Source organism: Antechinus flavipes, chromosome 4 (assembly GCF_016432865.1).
Source record: "Antechinus flavipes isolate AdamAnt ecotype Samford, QLD, Australia chromosome 4, AdamAnt_v2, whole genome shotgun sequence".
NCBI classification, from domain to species: Eukaryota; Metazoa; Chordata; class Mammalia; order Dasyuromorphia; family Dasyuridae; genus Antechinus; species Antechinus flavipes.
The window spans coordinates 474,624,685-474,640,649 of record NC_067401.1 but is presented as its reverse complement, the minus strand read 5'-3'; the positions used below and the strand labels follow the sequence as shown (position 1 = coordinate 474,640,649).

General features: G+C 40.6%; 1 protein-coding gene across 2 annotated transcripts in view; it reads right to left on the bottom strand.

Annotated features, from left to right (window-relative positions):
• The window catches only part of NRDC (nardilysin convertase), a 63,437-nt gene extending 47,478 nt beyond the window's left edge, over positions 1-15,959 (bottom strand). The window contains exons 1-2 of one of the 2 annotated variants that reach the window (XM_051999704.1): positions 15,431-15,959; positions 6,363-6,648 (exon numbers count right to left, since the gene is read on the bottom strand). In XM_051999704.1, the coding sequence (XP_051855664.1) occupies positions 6,363-6,648; positions 15,431-15,834 (690 nt within the window). In that variant the 5' untranslated portion in view covers positions 15,835-15,959. The remainder of the gene's footprint in view (positions 1-6,362; positions 6,649-15,430) is intronic. The other variant, XM_051999703.1, reaches the window with a different exon arrangement.
• Between the last annotated feature and the right edge of the window lie 6 nt (positions 15,960-15,965).

The window sequence follows — 15,965 nt, the reverse complement described above, 5'->3', positions numbered from 1 at the left end:
CTTTTACCATCACCATCATCAATGAGTTTAACACCAGAAATGACATAATTTTATCAGTGGAAATGACATTAAAAAAAGGAAAACATTAGCATCTGTTCTCATAGTGTGCCTGATACAAGGGACATTCCCTCCTGATTTACAGGGGAGGTCTCCTATACCGGGTTGTCTCCTCCAATAAATGTGAGTACATCAAGAACAAGGTCAGCATAAACTTTCTATTCATACCTCTAGTGCTCTGCACATAAGTGCTGAAAAAACACCTTATTCCTGCACTCCAGATAAGAGTCCCTATGCGCTGAACTTATAGGCAAGGGAGAGAAAAATAAGTATTTTCTGCTCACTACAATCCCAGAACACATTCTATGCTTTACCCTGATTACCCTGAACCTTAGAATAGGCTGAATTGGATATGTCAATTCAATCAACTAAACAAAAATTATTCACTGAGGACCACCTACCACAAACAAGTAATCATGGTTATTTGTAACACAATGAAAAAAAAAAAATAAATGGAGCTACATCGTACCAGGGATACAAGCAACATGTACACAGATAATTCAAAATATAAACAAAGTAACTACAAAGTAAGTTTTAGAAGAAAGGGGAACAGTAACAACTTTGAGAGGGGAGGCAGATCAGGGGAGAATCTTGAAGATAAGCCTTGAATGAAGCTGAGGATATTTCAAGAGACAGCAGCAGAAAAGTGAGGAAGAACAAGCCTATACAGGGACATGGAGCAGAAAATGATGTGCAGAAAGGCACATGGAAGCAGCCAGTTTGACTAGAAAGGTGAGTAAGAAGTAATAAAAAATAAGCACTGACGGTGACACGGGTAAATGCCAGGGTTGGGATTTTCCATTTTAACCTAGAGACAAAGGGGAGCCGATAAAAAAAGCATCTCCTCTCCCCGACTCCTGCACCAGGTGGCATAGTGGGATAGAGGCTTGAGACTAGGAGTCAAAAAAAAAAAAAAACCAACCAAATACAAAAACAAATCCTGCACAAATCACAAAGACTCCCTAGCTTTGTGATCCTAAACAGGTCATCTACTCTAAAAGCAGCATACATTTATTAAGCACTTAGTATGCATCAGGCATTGTGCTAAATACTAGGATACAAGGAAAGGCAAAACCATGGTCCATGACCTCAAGGAGCTCATATTCTAACAAAAGAGATTACAAGCAAACAACTCAGGATGAATAAGATATCCACAGTAAACTGGAAAAACTCTCAGAGAAAGTACCAGCATTAAAGAAAAGTCTTCTTGAAAAAAGTGGAATAATTGCTGAACCTCAAGGAAGTCAAAGCAAGGAAGAAGCAGAGTCAAGGATGAAGAGTATTCCAGGAATGAAGGACAATCAATGAAAATGCCCAGCCAGTCAGGACCAGTGCCTGGCACAAGGAACAATAAGCCCATTGTTTCTGCTGGGGGAGGCAAGGGTGGAAGGTATAAGAATGGAAAGGTAGAAGAGAAACAAGTTATAAAAGCCCTTTAAGACCCAGACAGAGAACTTTATATTTAATCCTAGAAATAGCAGAGAGGCACTAGAATTGACTGAAGAGGGAGGTGACATTCAGGAAGATCACTTTGATTTCAGAATGGAGTATGGATTGGAGTAGGGAGACACTTGGGGCAAGGAAACCAACCAGCAGCTACTGCAACAGTCCAGGTGTGAGGTGAGGACATACACCAGGATAGGAGTAGCATTAGAGAAAAGAAGGGGCAAGAAGGCACGAAGGTAGAATCTAGAGGACTTAGAAAATGATTAGACGTGCGGTTTGACAAAGAGGGAAGAAGAAATGACATCTAGGTTGGGATGATGGTATTTTATCAGTAACAGGAAAGTTTTATAAAGCTAGAAAAATAGTAACAATTCATCTAAAAGAAAAGGTCAAGAAAATCAAAAGAATGAGGAAAAAAATCAAGGCAGCCTAGCAGTACCAGATTTCAATTATAAAGTAATCATGAAAACAATCTGGTACTGGCTAAGAAATAGAGTAGTAAATCAGTGGAACTGATTGTAATGAGGAAAGAAGGGGCAAGAAGGCAGAATCTAGAGGACTTAGAAAATGATTAGACGTGCAGTTTGACAAAGAGGGAAGAAGAGATGACATCTAGGTTGGGATGATGGTATTTTATCAGTAACAGGAAAGTTATTAAGCTAGAAAAATAGTAACAATTCATCTAAAAGAACAAAAGGTCAAGAAAATCAAAAGAATGAGGAAAAAAATCAAGGCAGCCTAGCAGTACCAGATTTCAATTATAAAGTAATCATGAAAACAATCTGGTACTGGCTAAGAAACAGAGTAGTAAATCAGTGGAACTGATTGTAATTGTTTAACAAATTAGTCCTGTCTGATTCTTCATGATCTCCTTCGAGGTTTTGTTGGCAGAGACTAGAATGGTTGGCCATTTCTTTTTCCAGTTCATTTTACAGACGAGGAATTGAAGCAAACAGAGTTAAGTGACTTGCCCAAGACACACACAGGAAATATTTGAGACCAGATTAGAACTCAGGAAGATGAATCTTCCCAACCCTACACCTGATGTACTATGCAATCTATCCACTTTACGGGCTAACCACAGATCCAAGGATAGCACTACTAGGTCTATACCCCAAAGAGATTTTTTTAAAAAGGGAAGAAAAAAACCTATTTTTACAAAAATACAAGGAGCTCTTGTGACTAAGAATTGGAAAATGGGGGGCTAGCCATCAATTGGGGAATTGTTGAACAAGTTATGGTATGTGACTGACAGAACACTAGTGTGCCATAAAAAATAACAAAGGGGGACAATTTCAGAGAAACCTGGGAGATCTTGTATGAACTAATCCAGAATTGCATGAGAAGAACTAGACGATCTCCAAATATAACAATACTGTAAAGACAACTAAGACACAATATCCAACCACAATTCCAAATGAAACATGCTGCTCATCTCCAGATACAGTAGAAAGCTGATTCAGAATGAAAACTGAAACATCTTTTTTGGACATGGCCAATACAGGGATGTTTTACTTGATTAGACACATTTGTAACAAGGGTTTTGTTTTTGTTTTAATGATAGATCTGGGAAATCTCCGAAAATAAAATAAAATGTTATTTAAAAAATTAGCAAGAGTGGGGATGATAGTTGGAAGCAATCTGCTGGAGAAAATGGGAAGGGGGTAAGATCAAGGGTATGTGAAGACTAGTTTGGTCAAGACTACCCACAGGAGATGGGAGGAGGAAGAGATAATTGGCAAAAATGCCTAAGTAATATGAGATGAAGAAAAAGAAGAGGGAGTTCTCAGCAAATAGCTTCAATTATTCTGCAGTATGAAACAGGTCTTCAACTGAGTGGGAGTAACTAGGAGAGCTTGATAACAAGGTTAGAAAAATCCACCGTGGTAAGTGGGAAGGTAAATTGATTACGGAGGTATAAAAGTATAGCCTTGAGAAAAGTATGAGAATTGTGTGACCCAAACTAAGTTTCGCTTTCCCATAAATTTTACCTACTTGCTAATCATGGGAATTAAGTGACATGCTGCTTTATATTGAGAAAAGTTCATCTGCCCACTCTCCCCCCCTCCCAACTCTCAAAACTCATCCCCTTCCCAATCCAGAAAGTCCCTAATATTTTCTCCAATTAGAAAATAGGTAATATAATCTTGTATCTTGGTTTATAGCTCCAGCTAATTGTTTTCTTTTAATATATAAAAATCTGTCTCCCCCTGTATTCACAGTCCAGGGACAAGCTGAGAAGGCCTGATTCGTTATGCAAATGAAATGCACTGTTTAATAAATCAACGTGCTGAAAACTTTGTTTCTTCAGTTATTTCAGATTTCCTCATTGGACCCTGCTACAGTGAGAGCCCAAAATAAGAAATCTGTAGTAGAAATCCAGTTTTGTGATTTTCTCCCACTCTAGCTCCTTGTGGAGCTGAGGTATCAATAAATCGTGGGAATTCAAAAGATTAGAAAAATAATGAAGGGGATTCCAGAACCTTAAAAATCTTATCAGGGAAGACAGATTTGTGGAATGGGAAGATCTAATTCCAATGAAGACAAAGAGGATATTTGTCCTTATGTATGTAGCAAAGAATTCTCCAGCCAAAAGGTTTTTAAAAGTTACTAAGAGAAAATGGAAGGATAAATAAAGCAAGATGAATATAAAATGCATAGTATAATTCAGTAAAAATTATGTCAAATGATACTGAGGATGGTGAAGAAATTAAGGATAATAAAAATTAAGGGTTTTTTCCCCCCAAAGAAACATGAGTTTTGATCAAGGGAAACAACACAATAAGTGACAATGAAGAGAAAGAAGAGCTGCTCAAATCTTGCATGTTCTGTTCTTTCCTATCCACATAGAATCTTTAAATTCAACAGGACAAAACAAAAAGAGCTAATTCAAAATTGACAATTAAGAGAACCTACCTGCCCTCTCTTGAGTTCAAGTCACTAGGCCCAAAGGAAGTACATGCTTAGTTACTTTAAGAACTGGCAAATGTGACTGCTGAATCAGAATCACTGTCCACTTTGAAAGATCATAAAGACCTGGACAAGTGAAAAACAGGGAAGGTATGACATGCCTGTCTAGAAAATTAATATAATTTCAAGTTTCATTAGGAACAGATTATGTTCAATACAAGGGAGATGATGAGATGCCATCTATAATACTGTATTTCATTCTGGGCACCACACTTTAGGAAGGCAAGTGTGTTCAGATACTCAGCCAACATGGTTCATGGTCTTCATGTCATAGAAGGATTTTAAATTGAACTGGCAATTAGCCTATTGAAGACTGGGGGAGTGAGGGGGAAAGGAGAGGATGACCCAGATAACTGTCTTCAAGTATCAAAAGGTGGAGGGAATCGAGCTGTTCTACTTGGCCTCAGAGAGTAAACAAAGATCAGTGGATGCATGGGAGGTGCAAAGAAGCAAATCAAGGCTTCCAATTAGGAAAAATGGCTAATTACTGGCACTCTTCAAAAGCAAAATGGGCTTTCTCCTCACTGAAGGTCTTGAAGCAAAGGTTAAGCAACCACTTATCTGACTCATTATGGTGGAGATTCTTTTTCAGGAACTGATCAGACTAGATGTAGATGGCATCTGAATTCTCTTCCAACTCAATGATTCTCTGTCCACATTATTTCTCAAAATCCCTCCAGCTATAATGCTTTCTAGTTCTAATTAAATAGCAGTCTGCTTCTCTCCTCTTCTTCCAATTTTCCTTCTTTGATAGTTCTACTCTTTACCTATATAGCACTATTAATCTTTCTTACAAAGTCGTTTAGAAAAAAAATCTGTATTTTTTTATATTTATGATTGGTGCCTCAGTTATAAAATGTTAAGAGCCAAAAGGGGCCTTCTGAGGTTATCTAAATCAATTTTTGAAAAGAATTTTCTTTTAATTACAAGATTTTATCTGCTATGTAACTATTATACAAAGCAATATGACTTATTTCCCCTACTAGCTAACAAGCTTGTGAAAGTCAGTCACAAGCTTTTACATGTTTTTGGGCTTTGACATAAAACATACTAAAGCTCCACATAGAAGCTTGCTGAATAAATGTTGCAAAATAATCTTGTTCCTTTTCTTTTTTAAGTCCATTTTTTAAAACCACTTCTCCAAAGACTGAGGAAGACAATATAGCTGCTCAGTCAAAAAGTAATCATGGTTCCCCCTGTAAAAAGGGAGAAAGGTTCCAGAGGAATCAGAAGTTGCTCTATAAGACTCAGCAGAAAAAACTATTTGCTCTGAAAGACGAAAGGAAGTCTAAAGAACATGTTAGGTCATAGCAGTTATCAGTAAATTGCAAAGAAATATTCACATGATATTTAAAGACTAAGAGTTTTCTTATCAACTAAGACGGCCAAAATAATAGAAGAATCAAAAGAAACTGAAAAACAGTGTTCAGTTAAGTGTCACAGTCTATCCATTTATTCATTGGGACTTTACAACATTCTTATAAAACAGGTGCACCGTTGTTAGTATTCTCATTTTATCTGTGAGTAAACTAAAGTTTAGGAAAGCAAATGACAGTTTGAAACAGGACTAAAATTACTCTCTTCTCTTTAGTTCTGTGATTTTTTTTCCCCTTCATAACAAATTGACACTCTATAAAACTGAATCCTTACTAGAATGCTGAAGTAACCAGCTGTGTTCTGGAAACTCAGTAACAGTTGCTGTATTGACAAGATAAAGTATTGACAAGGAAAATGTATTCAAAACCACAGACTTGAGTTAATAAGTGTAACCACTAAATTTCTGTTCAGAGGTAATTTCACTGATACATACACACATCCCTGCATTAAGAGATATGTTTCCCCCAACGCATTCTTAAACTTATTAAGACTGTAAAAGACTCGGCTCGCACCTGCTTTTCTGTAGTTTTCTTCTTTCCTTCTAACCTCTCATCTAATTCTTCCAATTCATTATCTTCAGTGTCAAGATCATCATCATCATGTTCATCTTCATCATCAAAGTCATCTTCATCATCAAGCCCTTCTTCATCATCATCTTCTATTTCAGCTCCTGAATCTTCATCATCATCATTGTCTTCTTCCTCTTCTTCATCATCTGTTGCCTCCCCAGATTTACTGTCCGTATTACTTAGGTCTGAAATCAATAGTGCCTGCAAGCCATTCCGTAATTTGATGTATCTGCAAAAATCATAAGACATTTTGAAACAAAGGTTCATTAAATGCAAAACAACTAAATACTCAACTGAACAAAATGAATTCCAAAACATTTTTAAAGAATGATATTTTCCAGTTTCTACTTTCTTCTTCTTTTTCTTTTTTCTTTTTTTTTTTTTTTTTTGCTACTACACAAGGTCTGAACATTAAGATCCTAGATCCAGAACTGGAAGAGATGCTTAGAAGCCATCAAGTCCAACTCCTTCAATCCCTTCATATTATACAAATGAGAAAACATAGCAGTCAGGTGACTTGCCCGGGATCACACAACTTGAAAATGCCTCAATCAGGATTTGTATTTAGTTCTGACTCCAAATCCAATCCTCTATCCACATTCCCTGCCATTCACCCTTCCCCCCGAAGATTGGAAAAGTAGGAATTTGCCACCAGACCACACATTTGGTTGCCGTATTATCATGGGATTGTATAACATGGCATAGATGTAGATTTTCATATTTAGAAGACATGGAAAGAATATCAACATTTAGGTCTATTTAAAAGAAAATTGCAAATTTAGTGTATCGAATCTATTTTATAGTGAAGGGAAAGGAGAAAACATGACAACAGAAAAAAATAAGTCACCTGGGTTAAAATGGGACTACCCTAAGTCAGATATTCATCACGTGCCTAGAAGCTGCAACAGTCTCCTAACTGATCTTCTTGCCTCAAGTCTCTCCTCCACCCATTTTTTCTACTGTTCATTTTAGCCAGATCTATTTTCATAAGGTGGTGCAATAGATAAGCGTGCCAGATCCAGAATCAAGAAGACACTTCCCTGAATTCAAATCTGGCCTCAGATATGTAGTAGCTGGGTAACCCTGGCCAAGTCACTTCACCCTGTCTGCCTCAGCTATCTCATCTGTCAGATGAGCCGAGTGAAGGAAATGGCAAAACACTCCAGTATCTTTGTCAAGAGAACCCCAAATGGAATCAGAGAGCCAGATATAGCTAAAATGACTAAAAACAACCACCTTCATGAACTATTATTTTCATCATATCACCTCCCTATGTAAGGTGCACAATGCTACTCATTGCTTACAAAACCAACTTAAGTTCTCCCCCTTAGGACTCCTAACATATTATAGTCTGACTCCAGTGTATCCAATCCCCTCCCACCATACAGGCACTGATCTTCTCCAAATATACCCTGCAATACTCATTCACTTAATCTCTTCCTAATAGCTAAAGTGCCCTCTATCCTCTTTTCTACCTCTCCAAATCCTCCTTACTCTTCAAATGACAAATGTCTTCCTCATTCTTCCAGGAAGTCTTCCTGGGTTCCTCCCATAGTACTCTTGGCTTCTTTCTCCCAAGTGATCTAAGTTGTTGTATTAACACACCCTAACACTTGATTCACAGGTCCAAATCTGTTCTCTTTGTTAAGATTAAGCTCTTTGGGGCAGCTAGATGGCCCAGTGGATAGGGCATCAGCCTTCAGTGTTAGAAGGACCTAAGTTCAAATCTGATCTCACTTAATATTTCCTAGTTGTATGACCCTGGGTAAATCACCCCAAATGCCTCAGAAAAAAAAATTAAGCTCCTTGTGAGAAGTTACTATACTTTATATGTCTGTAGTATTCAATTACTTACTCAATTATTCAACAAGTGTTTACTGAACACCTACTACAAGGTTGTAGTTTTACTTATTCTGATTATGGTATTATTCCAATGCAAAATAAACAGGTGACAGTTATAGTTCTCACTGAGATGACTATCAAAATGGGAAATAAATAAAAGTATTTACATGCAAAAAGACAATGTCTGACCCAAACGTGAGGGAATAGCTGATCCGACAACATGTAACTCCAGTGATTTAAATCACCAACCCAGATGAACTCCAGCCTCTAGCAGTAATTACAGCAGGCGTTTAGTGAGCACTTGCCAACTAGCCAAGGGTTTACTGACATAATTTCACTTAAGCCTCACAACAACCCTGTGATTTAGGTACTGTGGGTCTTATTACTCACTTTTTTGCAAATGAGGAAACTGAAACTACAGAGCTGAAAGGACTCAGGCATAGTTACATAGTCAAAGACAGAATTCAAACCAAGTCTAGCAGACTTCACTGACTCTCTATGCCAGATCTGCCCAACCTTTCTCAGATCCTAGGCTCCCTGCCTTTAGTTTACCTTCCCAAACTGCCTCCTTCTGCAACATAAAATGAAACATCCTAGAATTTAAAGAGATTAATTTCAATAGGACAATATAGTTATTTACCAAACATTTCCTATATACCTTTGACAAGCTTTACTAAACATAGCTCAGGCTGGGAATCCTGCACTCCACTGGGAATTACCTATTGAACTGTTATTGGTGATCTCTGAATATCTGGGACAATTGAAAAGGTATCACAGCACTAGAAAGGGGCAAAAGTTGGTACTATTTTCAAAAAAGGGAAATGGGTAGAGGCCACAAAGTATAGAACACTGGGACTCAATTCATATTCCTGGCAAAACTCTAGAACACATCATTAAAATAATGGCATAAAAACTGCAATTCAGTAAGAGAATAATTATTAAAAAAAAAAAAAACTTCATGTTTTTTTCAAGAACGATCATACCTGATTAGCCTCATTTCCTTTTTGACATTAACAACTAGACTGAGATGACAGAAAAATGTTGTATATCATACATCAAAATGTCATATTTAGCAAAGCATGACAATTCTCATGCTATCAAGTGAAAGAAATGTGGGGTAGCTGACAATAGTTTCTTGGATTTGGAACTGGGTGAATCACTAGAATCAAATAGTGTCCTATTTTCACAGAATCACAAATCAAAAACCTAGAGCTGAAAGGTTCTTCAAAAACCCACTAGTCCAATTCCTTCAACTTTACCAGTAAAGCAAATAAAGCTGGGAAATTACTTGCTGAGAGTCCTAAAGAAACACTCTGTCTAAATCTTTGTCTCTACTAAATACCAATACATGGCATACTCTGTATACCATGGTTCAGCATTTTTAATCAATAGTTTGTATGATAGGATTGTCAACTTTGCAACACAAAGGTAGGAGGGACAGCTAACAACACAAAAGAGGAGTAAAGAGCCAAAAGCATTTCAAATAGTTCAATGATGGGCCAAACGGAGGTATTCAATAAGGTGAAATTAAAGTTCTACATTTGTATTCCAAAAAGTCAACTTCTGGAATACAAAATACGATGCATGATTAATTAATAGCTCTTAAAAAAAAAAATCCGGGGTCTTAGGATGAGTCCATTGCCCAAGTGAAATGGTAAAAATTGACAAGCCTGTCAAACAAGTCCTTGATAAAAATGTTCAATGGCACAGGGTTAAGGACAAGTTTTTAGGACACTACATCATGTTGAGGGAGGTCAGAGTTCTACTTTATTTTACCTTGGTCAAGTAACACTTGTTGTGCTGAATACTGTTTCTAGTATTTCTAAGTACCACATTTATGGAAAAACAAACAAAATGGAGCATTTTCTTCATCTACTTCATCCCTCTCATCCAGTTCCCTCTTTTTACAGGCCCCCAAAGAACAGGTTCCTTGGTAATGGTTGCTAATTCTTGCTAATGTGGCCAGGACTCAAACTGAGTCTCCTGCCTCCAAATCCAGGCCTTTTTCTACGGCAGCACACTACTGTGGTCCCTACTTCCTTGCACTTTTTTCCCCAGGCTTACCTGAGCTTGTGGTTGACACTATTTTGTAAAGGAAGACTTTATCCTTCATCCACTATAGCTATGCTGCCCAAGAAAACAGAAACCTACAGAATCAATTCTGTGCTCAAGAACCAAGTTATCCAAAGTTTACAGCTGTACAGAACAGCAGACAAGCTGACAGAGGGAGCCCCTTGGACTGTTGATTCATTGGCTCTGTTGTCATGGATTCAAATTTCATCCTCATCAAGACTTTCTGATTAACAGATAGCATCCAACTCCTAAAGCATTTCTAAAGAAGTGAACAGTGTCACTTGATAGGTTAGATACCACATGAGGGATATTTCGAAGCTTCAACCAAAAGACTTCTGGGGTCCCTTCCAACTATAAGGCAAGTAGGAGGACTGAGCCCTAATTGACTCACCATCTCACTCACAATAAGAGATTTTTCAAAACCATTTTTCATCTCTCCAAAAACCTTCCATTGCTCCTCCACCCCCTAAGCTGTCAGCGGAGAGCCTTGTCTCATGTTTTACTAAAAAACAATTGACGATAACCACCAAGAACTTCCTGTTCTCTCATCACAATTTCACATCATTCTTCCATCACTATCTCCTCCTTCATCCTTATTCTCTTTGCCAAGGTCAGCCTCTCTATGGCCATAAGTGATCCCATTTTCTCTATCTTGACTGCTCCCTCTCACATTCCCACTGTCTCATTTATATTCAATTTCCCACGTCTAGTCACTGCTTCTCTACTATCCATAAACATGCCCACGTCTCTCCCATCTTCAGAAAAATCCCCACTTGATCTGTTCATCCCTGTTATCTGCCCATAGCTCTTGTACCTCTTGTGGTTAAATTCTCCTCCAGAAGACTGTTTACAATTCATGCCTCCACTTTCTTTCTTTTCACTCATTCTTTTTTTTTTTTGCAAGGTATTTGGGATTAAGTGCCTTGCTCAAGAGTCACAGCTACTAAGTGTTAAATGTCTGAGGCTAGATTTAAACTCAAGTCCTCCTAACTTGAGGGCTGGTGCTCTATCTACTGTCCCACCTAGCTGTCCCCCCCCCACCCCTCCACTCATTCTTAACATATTGCCTGGCTACTAAATGTAATCATTCCACTGAACCTGCCCTCTCCAAAGTTACTAATAGTCTGTTAACTGCTAAATTTAAAGACCTTTTTTCCAATCCTCATCCTTCTGGACCTCTCTGCAGAGAAGGAACACCTTCCACCATCCTCTTTTCCTTGACACTTTTTTCTCTAGGTTTTCAGGATGCTGCTCTCTTCTAATTTTCTTCCTATCTGACGTTTCTCTTTTCCTTCAATGGCTCTTGGACCACGTCTCACTTACTAACTCTGAGCATTACAATATCTGAGTGTGTCACAGGGCTCAGTCCTGACATGTCTTCTCTTCTCCCTCCTTATTCTCACTTGGTGAACTCTTTTACCATGGAGATAATTGTCAATGATTCTCAAGTCTACTTATTCAAACTCTTTATTAAGCTGAAGACTCTCTTCCAACTGCCTGTTGAACATCTCACTGGATATCCTGTAGACACCTTAAAATCATTATGTTCAAAACGGAATTCAGTATCTTTTCTCCATAAGCCTTCAACTCTTCCTAACTTCCTTATGACAGTCAAGAGTAGCACCATCCTCCCAGTCACCCAGGCTCAATACATAGGTGTCATTCTGAACTCCTCACTGCCTCTTAGCCCCTTCTCCCTCAATCCAATTTGTTGCCAAGGCCTGTTAATTTTATATTTGTAACATATGTCACATTTGTCTCCTCTCTTCTGCCATTGCTACTACCATCACCATCACTTCACACACACACTACTGAAACAGGCTGCTAGTTGACCTCGCACTCTATTGCAGCCCATACTGAGCTGTGAAAGTGATCTTCCTAAAGGATCAAGTGCCGCCTCCCCCCCCCCCATTCAATAAGTTCTAGTGATTCCCTACCACACCTCAGCAACAAATATAAAATCGTTCCCTTAAAGCTCAAAACTCTCTTGATCCCCCTTAATTGTACTGCCTTCTGCTGACTTATCCAATGTATCCTATATTTATCTCCTGCTTGTTCATAGTTGTTTGCATGGTGTCTCTCCTCTGTTAGACTGTAAGCTCCTGAAGAGCAGAGAGGGCCTTCTTTATAATCTCAGGGCTAAGCACAGGATTAGGGATCCAGTAAATGCTTAATAACTTTATTTACTTCTTCCAACCAACCCTGACTCACACTATTCCTAATTCCTGAACTGTTCCTTCCCTTCCCTTCTTTGCTTGTGGCATTCCCACCCATCCTTTGATGATGAAAATTGAAATGTCATCTTCCCAAATTACATTCTGCTTCCTCCCAAGAAGCAATCTTAGAACCTCAACTTTACACAATATTGGGTATTATAACTTTCTGTGTCTGCTCTCTTAGTCCCCCCCTCTTAGTTGTCAGACCATAAGTCCCTGAACCCAGAGACCATTGTTTATACCTACCAATACTTGCAGTGCGTCCACACCACAGCAAAAAGTACATAATAAATGTTTGTTGTATTTCTAAAATAAATTTGTCTTGCAAGACCTGTACTCCACAATTCTTTACAGTCATTTACGATCAAAAAGTCCCTAGAGATCATCTTGTTCCATTCATTTATTTTGCAAATGAGAAAACCATTCATGAGACAACTATTATGAACCACCAGCAGTGCTCCCTTTCTCAGAGAAGCTATACATAAGTAGAATCTGAGAGCCTAAGAGCCCTGGGTTCTAATCCTGTCTCTTATGCTGCCCAGCCATGTAAACTGAGGCCAGTCACTACTCTGTTGCCTCGTCTGTAAAATGGAGACCTTAGTGCTATACCTTCACAAGAAATTAAAGATCAAAGAAGATAAAATGAACGTAAAGCACTCACAAACTCTAAATGAGTAGTAGTTACTTGTTACGATTCATGCCTTCTTCTAGGGAAGCTACAGAAAGAGGGAAGAAGGGAATATCAAAATGAAAACACATTTTATCAGAAATTGAACCCCACATCTTGGGTAGCATTCATCCTACTTCCTGGTCAGGAAGAAGAGACTTCTTTTTGTCCCCTGTCATTCTACCAATAATAATCATTATGCTGGCTATTCCCATTTACAGAGTGTAAATGGCTTTTTTATAGATCAAAGCATATTTAATATCCCCATTCTACAGATAAGTTAACAAAGGCTCCAAAGTGAAGTACTAGCAATCAATCAACAATAATAATAACAACAACAATGATGGGGGAAGGGGAGAGAAGGGGAGAGAAGGGAAAAGTGACTACACCTTAAAGTTTGCAAAGCACTACACATTCAAGATCTTTTATCTTCACAAACACCTGGGAGGTGGGTGCCATCACTATCCCCATTTTACAGATAAGGAAACTGAAGGATGAGTGAAGTGCCTTGCCCCCTTCAGCATTGATGGTGTCTGAAACAGGGTTCAAACCAAAGGCCAGCCTGACTCCAAATCCAATACGCTTATCTAGCAACATTTATTAAGTTATTTACTAGGTAGCAACTACCTGATGGAGATAAAGGCAAAAATGAGACAGTGCACTAAGCAACTTACAGATCACTGGGGAAGTTGTAACACTCCCTAGTTTTTTTCTAGATATGGTCTTTACTATTTCACTGTGGAAGATCCTTCCAACTCTCAAATTCCGTGATTCTGTGACTTGCCCAAAATGATACTACTAGTACTCATGAATCCAAGTGGATCTTCTGACTCCAAAATCTAACCTTTTTTCTTCCCACTGATAAGGGCAGAGAGGGGGTATATGATTTAAGGCAAGGCTAAGTTTCACATATAAAGTAGGAATATGAAAAGTCTCCTGATTTTATGGATATCACTTAAATATTTATGACTTAAAGCTATCCTATTAAAAAAAAAGGCACAATATATTACAGTGGGGCATTGAACTTCCTGGGTCTTCGGGCAAATCATTTCTTTCTGAAGCTCAGGTCCCAGCTCCATTAAAGGAACTAGACAAGATGTTTTCCAGTGTCCATCTGTGGCCACCTCCCCTGAGAAGTGCACAGTAAGGCAACAAGATTAGTCAGAAGACCTGGGGTCAAATCCTATCCCCAATTACTAACTGGGTAACTCCTGGCTAATATCTTCATTAGGAGAGACCAACAATAGTAATAGGGACTGTGCCTAGAGCCAGGAAAATCTGAGTTCAAATGCAGCCTTAGGACACTTACTAGCTGTGACCCTGGGGAAGTCGTTTAAATTCCATCTCCCTCAGTTTCCTCAACTATAAAATGAAGAGAATAGCACCTACCTTCTAGGGTTATTGAGAGCATCAAATGAGATGTTTTTAAAGCACTTAGTGCACTGCCTGGAGCGTGTGGGTACTTAATAAATGATTGCTTCCTTTCCTCTCTTTGCAAAAGGAGTTGGATGGACCAGGGGACCTTGAAGAACCACCTCTGCAGGACAGCCTAACATTATTAGAAAGAGATGTCGCCCTGCCCACCTTCCCAGGGGAAGCACATGGGACCAGAATGGGCTAGCACCAGATCCAGGCCTGGAGTGGAACCGGGATCAAGTCTATCCAGCACTAACTTATTACGAGGTCTAGGATTGCAGGTGCCCACAGCAACAGGACAGCCACTGGGGAAGCAGAGGCAGAGGTGGCTGCGGCTACACCTTGTCTTCAGTTTCATTCAGTCAGCATTCGGTAAGCACCCCCACACACATGCATCCACAGACATGCCGTGTCCACACACGCATGATCCCGTACATACGCACACAGAAAGCCTAGGGACACACACGTTCACGAGGTTCACACACAAAGACCAAACCGCAGCAAGACGGACAGCTCCAGCTCCACTTCCCTGCCTTCGCTTCCCCGTGGCACGTACACGGTTAGACAGCGCTCACGATGTGCTCGGACCCTGCAGCCAACAACTGACAAGCATTCATTAGGCGCCAACGGGGTGCTGCCATACGGAGGAACCCCAAGACGATGAATGGGGTGATCCTATGGGCTCGAGGCTTTTATGTTCCGAGCCGGCCGGGGCAGCGGCTGGACAGCGCCCCGGCCTGCGGTCTCCCCGACCCCTCCCCCCCCTCCCGCCGGTCCCGGGGTCCCCGGGGCCTCACCGGTACTGCTTGGGGTCGCTGGGAGACTTGATGATGGCAGGGTCCCCGACGTTACTGAGCGGACCTCCCCGGCGGCCTCCCCCCTCCTCCTCGGACTCATCTGCGGCCAAGTGGGCGGCCCGGCCACTCTCGCCGGCCTCCTGTGCGCCTGGCTGCAGGTCCGGGCAGCTGCAGGTGTACTTGGCCTTATTCCTGCCCGGCATAGTAAAACTGGCGGCGGGACTGGCGCAGGGGCCCGGAGCAGCGACGGCGGCTGCGGCGAAGGCGGCTCTGGTTCCGGCTCTGGCTCCGGCGGGCTCCGGCCTCCGGCTCCCTCTCCTCAGGGCGCCGGGCGGCGGCGGCGAAGGCGTCCCGGCCTCACGGCACCACGTCCTCCAGGCGGCGGCAGCGGCTCTCCTCAGCATCCACCGGGGAGCTCGCCTCGGACATCCCCCGGCCGCAAGGCCCGCCTCCGCTCCCGCTGCTCCTGCTGGCCCGCGGTGGCTCGGGACGCGGCGGACGCGGCGGCGGCCGGAGCTGGTGCTGCCGCCGCTGG